The 8337-nt window shown below is 40.5% G+C and overlaps 2 protein-coding genes across 2 annotated transcripts; one reads left to right on the top strand and one right to left on the bottom strand.

Annotated features, from left to right (window-relative positions):
- LOC107624372 (enoyl-CoA delta isomerase 2, peroxisomal) lies at positions 951–1961 on the bottom strand. Its single transcript, XM_016326870.2, has one exon. It carries the CDS (start codon positions 1880–1882, stop codon positions 1154–1156), a length of 729 nt encoding a protein of 242 aa, XP_016182356.1. The 5' UTR covers positions 1883–1961; the 3' UTR covers positions 951–1153.
- LOC110267627 lies at positions 1835–3081 on the top strand. The gene is made up of 3 exons (XM_021113417.1): positions 1835–1932; positions 2456–2650; positions 2736–3081. The coding sequence occupies exons 2-3, from the start codon at positions 2588–2590 to the stop codon at positions 3003–3005; spliced, it is 333 nt and encodes a 110-aa protein (XP_020969076.1). The 5' UTR covers positions 1835–1932; positions 2456–2587; the 3' UTR covers positions 3006–3081.

Raw genomic sequence — 8337 nt, 5'->3', positions numbered from 1 at the left:
AAAGATCGCAGAAACGAAACAACGAAAGAGAGGGAAAGTATTTATAAGAACGTTAGGGGCATAATGGTAAAATAGGGGCAGTCATTAATGAAGATGCACCGTTACCAAGGCCATTAAAATCCCCACGCACACCCCTAACGGACACAACGCTTGATTAGACGTAACTGACAGAACCGAAAGGTCAAGGAAAATCACGTCGGTTCTTAAACCATCACGTCGGTCCTCTTGCGAATCGGTTACGACCCCGAGTTGAATACTCGAATCCAAATCCTAAAAAGAAATTGGGCTCGAGTAGGGGCACTGTTCATACCCTGGCCCAATAATAAAGGTCCAGGACCCAAGCAAATAGGCCCAACCCTACCCAAAGGGTTGGCCCTCACCCAGTACCAGCCTTCATCCTAAGAAGTCGGTACTAAACACGACCTGCTCCAAAGAAGTCGGATACGAGGGTTAGCTGGCAGATAACACTCATTCGAATGAGTAACTGCCCCTAGAAACTCTCTAACCACTTCATAGAGCCATATCTTAACCTCCCTAAGATATGGGAACGGTTATCCACCTAAAAAGGTGGCACTACTTCAGCGGTGGTTATTGGTTCACCACTATAAATACACTGACACCATTCAGGTATCTCTAAGTTCCAATACTCTCTAACCTGCTCACACTCTTGCTAACTTAGGCATCGGATCACACGTGCAAGTCGGACAGAGGAACACCGAGAACAGACCCACTCGAAAACCACCTCCTTCATACGTACGTTTGGGCCAACCAGCACCATCCAACCCATTAATCTCCGGTTACCCACCGTAACAATTACTTTCCCTTAAAAGAAAACACATAAGAGAAAAACAATTCAAAGGTCCATTATTCCGGTCATGGCATCGCATGATATTCAATGCTACCTAAAAACGACATATCTTAGAATTTATACGTGGAGAGGAACCAATAAGTATCCAAAATGCAATCCTTCTTAAATTAGATAGTGTTTCCTTTCTCTTTTTTTGTCTTTTTTTTGTAGGGCTTTCAACAATAATTTAACATTATTCATGCCATCACATCATATGATACAGTTTCTTAAACAAATATTATTCATTCTAATAATACTTGAAAGTAGTACGGTAACAAGTAAGAAATTAAATGGAGAGTGTAGATTTCAGATCTTAGAAACCAAAAGAGGTTTGAGGGGTAAATCCAAAACGGCACAAGCATCGGGATACAAGCTCTTTCTTATGTCAGCATACACGTCACCCACCCATTTCCTACGAGATAGCTTTTCCGCAAGGCGCATGCTAGCCTCCACCACGCTCTCCGCACTATCGTGCGCCGAATCCACCATCCCCATCTTCACCCCCTCCGCTGCCTTCACCTTCACGCCGCTCATCACCACCTCCCGCATCACGGTCGGGGATCTTATCTTCGACCTGAACATCGCCGCGAAGTAATCCGGCAGCGGAAGCCCTAGGTCCACCTCCGGCATGTACAGCACGCCGACGTCGCTCCTCATCAGCACGTAGTCGTGGCAGATCGCCAAAAGGAAACCAGCCGCGGCTGCGTGGCCGTTTAGGGCGGCGATTGTCGGCATCGGGAGAGCCATCAGCGCCGCTGCGACGGGCTTCAGGGAATTGACCATGGAATGGAGGCGATTGGCAGCGGCGGCGCCGGATTCGGCCTTCCGAGCCCAGATGAGGTCGAAGCCGGTGGAGTAGTACCTGCCGTGTGCGGTGGTGATGAGAACAGATCCCGGGATGGCTTCGGCGGCGATGCGGGAGAGGGTGGAGAGGAGGGAGGCGATGACCTGCGGGCCTAGGCGGTGTTGGTCGTCACCGTCGGTGCCGGTGAGAGTGAGAATGAAAAGGGTCCCACGCTTCTCGAGAGAACACATTTCTATCTCTTACTTTGAATGAGTTTCGTAATAGCTAGGACATCTACAAAGTGAGTTTCGTATAGGCCCTTCTCTAATCTTTGAATTTAATTAGTTAAATTAATATTATTTTTTAAAACCCAATCTCTTTTCAATCTCAATAATTAATGGAAAAATAGACAAAAGTACACCCGAATTTTCACACGGAGTACAAATGTACTCCTCAATTTTTTAATGAGTCATTTGTACACATGAATATAAAACTCCGTTGTCAATTCTACCCTTCCGTGACTTGAGTAAATTTTCCGGCGGTGGTGGAGGCCAAGTGGCACGGTATTGTATGATGTGGCCAATTTGAGGTGACACTGTGGAAAATAGAAATATTAATTATGAAATTTGTTGAAATAAATATAAGAAAAGGGAATAATCAAATCACTGTTCATGCTCTTTCTTCTCTAATTTCTTCGAACCATATGAACCCTAACACAGGGTGGGAAAAAAATCTTCCTTCACCCTCCTCATTTTCTTTTGTACATCTTCGTCCTTTTTGTTGTAACAAGGGTTTGTAAACTATAATGTATGAAAATGTCACAGTCTCAACGAAGGAAGAATATACCTCATGCTTGTGCCAGTAGTTGCGGTGGCTCGTCTTTTACGCCAAAAAATAGGAAGAAGAAGAAGTTTGACTACAACAATGGCAAGTGCCTGCATGGACTTGACGCAGTGATGCTTGAGTCTGCTACAGAGTGGAACCCTGGAAGATTGTTTCTTCGTTGTCCATTATGGGAGGTATGTGAATTCCGATTTTGTTTATGATGACAAATGTTAATTTTTTGCAAAATGGTTAAAATTTGTCGTCGAATTCATGATGCAGAAGGTTGAATTGAGGTGTGAGTATTTCATTTGGGCTGATGAAGTTGTTGATGCTGGAAGAGATTGTGGAATTCAGGAGCAGAGTGAAGAAAGCAAATGGAGGTTTGCAGAAGAAAGCAACTGGAAGGTAGAAGAAGAAATGAAGAAGATGTTGCAGACAATTGATGGGATTAATCAAGAGTTACAGAACATTAGAAAATGGATGCAGTATGTATGCTTAGGGATAAGTATATGTATTCTGTGTTTGTTCATTAAGACATTTAATCAGTAGTTGTAATTCCCTCTAGGTAGAAGGCTGTGTTGTCAATTTCATTTTCACTAGTATCTGAATACAAAGGGTTTTTTCAAGGTTATTAATACAAATGGTTGGTTCAATTTTATTTCTAGTACAATTCTGGCAACAAAACAAACTGAAGATCTAATTCATTATGAACAATAAGTAAGCATAACTATGATAATCTATCATTAACAACAAATTAAAACACAAGTCATGAAGCCAGAGGCTTAAACAGCAAACTACAATTTCACCTTGCAAAATAGCAAACATGTCTGTGCCTATAGGCATCAAAACAGATATCTACATCAAAATATTAATCAGCTAAATCCAAACCACAGGAGTACATGTCTAAATTACAATACCATAAACATAGCCCTAAATGATAACAACAATCTTTTAAACTCCAATCAGAAATCTGCAGGTCCAAATGAGAATACCAAAGCCAAAAAATTCCTTTGTCCAAAGCAACTACATTTGAGTTGCAGCTATTGTTCCAGTTCTACTTGCTGATTTTTTTCCACCTATTGGTTGTGTACTGGTTACACCCTTTGCACCTGAGCCACCTTTTACCACTTTTGCACTTGGAATATTTTTAGCAGCTGGACCACATTTTGCACTTGGACTACTTGCATTTGGGCCACTCAAACTAGGGGCTAGTAGTGAGGGTCTTGGGCCACTCATGGGTTGTCGGGTCAGGCCTGGTGTGGGCATAAATTGCTGGAACCTTTCTCTCAAAGAAGGACTTGCAGCATTCATTGTCTCAGAGCTGACCATTGGCTGAACCCTAACACTTGAACCAGAATTGTTAGATGGAGGCTGGGCAACATTGACTTCTGATGTTGGCTCTCCAGTGTTCTGAAAAAAAAAAAAAAAGACAAACTCAGGTGGTAAGGTAACATGTAATTCAGATTTTGTTTATTCTAATATGAGCTACCACCTCACCTGTTCTGGTTGATTTTTTGATTTTGCTGCTGCAGCTGCTGCCTCTGCTGCTAGAGCAACTTCTTCATCCAGAGTATTATCCTTCTTTTGTTGACAAGTCCTGCTGTTATGACCAGACTATAAAAACAAGTTTAAGTGAGTATAACTAATTCTAAATTGTCAATTAATAGTCACTAAAGTGAGAACATTAATTATTGGGCTATAGTCATACCTGTCCACAGTAATTACATATAGTTACACCATAATTTCTCTTAAGTTTGTGAGGGTTGGAGTTTGGTCTTTGTTCATTCTTATCTCTTCTTCTTTTTTTGGTGGGCCTTCCAATTGGCTTTTTATAGTGGGGAGGCAGAGGAGGGTAGCCATCAGCTTTATCCCAGAATTCTCTGCTTGGCACAGGATTAATATTCATTTGATAAGCTGTGTTGTATGCATGCATTCCAAGCCAGTTGTGGATTTGCTCCTCTGGCTTGCGACCTCTAAGAGCGAGTGCAGCACAAGCATGCCTACAAGGTAAGCCGGTAAGCTGCCAGAATCTGCAAGTACATTTCTGGTTACCCAAATCAACAGTTACTTTAGTTGGATGCTTCTCAACCTCATATATATCTTCAGCATCGTCTCCAGACCAGATGGGAGTCCACTTGTTGCTCTCCTCCTTCTCTCTCTCAAGCCTACTTAACTGTCTTGGAGCAACCGTTCCAATATATCCAGATAGACTTTTTTTATTTCTAGCCATGATTCTCATTACATATGTCCTTACTTCCTCTAACATAGTGATAATGGGTTTACCTCTATATTTCACAATCTTACCATTGAATGTCTCGCAGTTGTTGTTAGTAACGTTGTCAACCTTCGGCCACTCACTGAAGTGAGCCTTTGTCCACTGCTTCGGATCAAGCTTGTTCAAATACTCCCATGCTCCAGTATTGATCCGTTGCAGCCTCAACATTGCAGCATCAAATTCTTGAGTTGTAGTGGCTCGGCAACACTCCCACACTGCCCCTTTGAGTTGTTTGTCCTTCCATCTCTTTGTGAAATTATTCCAAATATGCATAGCACAGAAGCGATGATGAACTCCAGGCATAACTTGTTGCATAGCCGGAATCAGACCCTATTCAATTAATATGTCAGTGGTTAATACAATTGAAGTTCCAACCATGTTAAAAACAACTAACTGCATACCTTTTGTTGGTCACTAATGAAGTTCCAACCATGAACCTTGTAGTTGCCCAAGTCATTATGTAAATGCTCCAAGAACCATTTCCAGTTATCTCTAGTTTCTGAATCCACCACGGCATAAGCAATTGGAAAAATCTGGTTGTTTGCATCTTGACCTATTGCAGTGAGTAGCTGTCCTCCATAGAAGCCCTTTAAGAATGTGCCATCAAGGCCAATGAAAGGTCTACACCCTAAGACAAAACCCTTCTTACATGCCTCAAAAGAAATGTAGACTCTCTTGAACAAGGGCAACGAGTCAGGCATTGGGGTGGTATCCAAGTGCACCGTTGAGCCTGGATTTGACAGTAGTATTTGGTTAAGATAGTCCCTCAACTCAGCATATTGTTCTCTCTCCGATCCTTCTATATTTTCCCTTGCCTTTTTCATGGCTCTCTGGAACTTCTTATAATTAATTGCTACATTAAACTCTTTTTTAAACCAAGTTTCGGCCTCCGCACAAGTGATTTCTCTTTGGTCTCTAATTTTTTCTTCTAGCATCTCAGTAACCCACACCCTATCTGCAGATTTATTATTATGTCTTCTAGCACAGATGTGCTGATCCACAAATGTCTTCACCTGATAACTCCTCGGCTCGTTTGACCTAGAGCAGTAAATGTTCCAGGGACAATTCTCATCCCAACAAATCGCCTTACATTTGGTTGGCTCAACCCTGATGAACTTTATGCTTCTTCCTATTTGAATATTGTACTTCCTCACGGATCTCTTAAACTCATCCATGGTAGCAAACTCCATCCCAAGCTCCAGATGAACTTGGCCAAATAGTGCTGTTGGATTTTCCTGAGGCCACACACCCTGTTCACTATCATAATCATCCTCACAATCGGATGACATTGGACTGTGTAAATCTTCAGATTCATACTGATAGTAGTCAGGGTCGGAGTCACTATCATCATCTGAATTAGAGGAATCAGGCTCCACATGAGGAACAAATATCTTTGGTGCCTCATTCCTTCCTCCTTGAACAAACCTTTGACCAGTCGGTGCTGGCCTCTTATACGATGCTCTTCTATTCTTCTGACTGTTCTTAGATTGTTGGGTGGGCACTTCATTCTGACCTTGCTGTGAATTATTAGGAGGTGGGACTTCTGCTTCACTTTGCTGCTGGGTCGTGTTTCGGTTGATATTTGGGATTTCGGAATGTGACGTTGGTTGGGTTGTAGGAGAAGGATTGGGAGATGCTGGGTTTTGAGTTTCATTGCAACTTTGGTTGATTTTGTTTTCCTTATTGGCCTTCTTAACATACAACTTTTTCGGGGTAGGCTTTTTGTAGACTGCCTTCTTACTTCTTTTTCCTGGGGTTTCTTGTGGTGTAGATTGTTCAACGGTATCTGTAGTTGGACATGGCTCATCATCTACAACGTCTACCACTTCAACTTCCTCAGGTACATCAACAATATGATCCCAATAAATATGGCATATTCTTCCATTCTGAATACCAAATTCATACATTCGGACTACATCACTGTCAAGTCTAATTAAATGCAAACCATTCGATACCTCATTCTCAGCCCAGTAAAAATCTTTGAACAAGACATACCCCAAATCCTTAAATAACCCCACCATAAAAAATGTATTCAGAGTTTCTACATTCACCCTAGGAATTACAGCAACCTCCCCTCCAACATATTTTAGAACCCCATTCATATTTCTCTCAAATCTTCCCTTGTGATGATACACAAAGGTTATATGATTTGCCATCTGTTTATCAAAAATTCCTCTATCAAACTATAGAATAACTAAATTAATGCATTTTCATATCATAACACAGATACATGTGAAGGACGGAAGCATTACCTTTTGATCGCGTCTGATTCTGAACTCTCTTCCTTCGCACAAGCTTGCGTTTGGACTTCCACGCTTCTTGCCCTACCGCTTTTGCCTTCAAAATGTAACGCAAATGACGAACTGCAATGAACTGTGAAGTGCTCAGAAATCCACTATGCTTACTCTCTGCTAGGGCATGTTTTCATTCAACACTGAAATATGAAAACGAAGATAATGAAGAGATTTGTAAAAATTTTTCCTTTTTTTAAAAAAAAATTCAACAAATTTTATAATAAATATTGCTATTTTCCACAGTGTCACCTAAAATTGGCCACATCATACAATACCATGCCACCTGGCCTCCACCACCGCCGGAAAATTTACTCCGGTCACGGAAGGGTAGATTTGACAACAGAATTTTATATTCATGTGTACAAATGACTCATTAAAAAATTCAGGAGTACATTTGTACTTCGTGTGAAAATTCAGGTGTACTTTTGTCTATTTTTCCAAAAATATACATGTGCTGGTTATACGGATGCAGCTACCCTCATACAATACCGGCCTCCACCACCGCCGGAAAATTTACTCCGGTCACGGAAGGGTAGATTTGACAACAGAATTTTATATTCATGTGTACAAATGACTCATTAAAAAATTCAGGAGTACATTTGTACTTCGTGTGAAAATTCTGAAAATTCAGTGTATTTTCTTAGTTGGACACTTGGACCACAATTCTATCATTTTGTGGTCGGTAGTATGCGTTTAAATAAAAACTCATTTATTTACCAAAATTACCAAAAATCATTTTAAAAAACCAGCGTATATTTTGTCCGAAAAATATACCACCAGAAGGGCCCAATATTCTCCTATATGGGCCTCATCCTTAACCTGCTCCCGCTTTATATAGTTTATACCTTTGGGCCTCCATAGTACTAAAAAAAAAAAAGAAAAAACAACAACAGCAGCAAAGAGGGAGCAAGGGAAAGAAGAGAATCAATTTCTTTTAAAAGAAAAAGAATAAATAAATAAATAAGAATTCTGCTCAAGCGGAAAATATCAACATCATGGTGAACTAGCTTTATCAACGAACAATTTTTAGATTCATAGAACTCGAACTTAAATGATTGCTTAAAGAAAAACAATTGTGCACAACTTGAATGCATTGCCATTACCAATCTATTTATTAGGTTTATTTCAACTAGTTTAATTTTCAGTATCTTCTCAGAGAAAATCTTAGATCATCATCAGTTTTATGTTTTGTAGGAAAATCCCTTCTTTTCTCATGCTATGACCAAGTGCTCTAATTCAATAAAATCAACTTATCATTACTTAAAAAAATCTATTCATTTAGATATATTGTTTTATAAACACATCCAAATTA

The sequence above is a fragment of the Arachis ipaensis genome, chromosome B10 (assembly GCF_000816755.2).
Source record: "Arachis ipaensis cultivar K30076 chromosome B10, Araip1.1, whole genome shotgun sequence".
NCBI classification, from domain to species: Eukaryota; Viridiplantae; Streptophyta; class Magnoliopsida; order Fabales; family Fabaceae; genus Arachis; species Arachis ipaensis.
The sequence above is the reverse complement of the archived record's forward strand: the minus strand, read 5'-3'. Positions and strand labels throughout refer to the sequence as shown.

Bases quoted from the DNA above. Each gene is read 5' to 3' on its own strand.
- LOC110267627 (XM_021113417.1), top strand. From the start codon at position 2,588: ATGCTTGAGTCTGCTACAGAGTGGAACCCTGGAAGATTGTTTCTTCGT. The intron at 2,651-2,735 runs GTATGTGAATTC...TTCATGATGCAG, and splicing joins TTCGTTGTCCATTATGGGAG to AAGGTTGAATTGAGGTGTGA.
- LOC107624372 (XM_016326870.2), bottom strand. From the start codon at position 1,882: ATGTGTTCTCTCGAGAAGCGTGGGACCCTTTTCATTCTCACTCTCACC.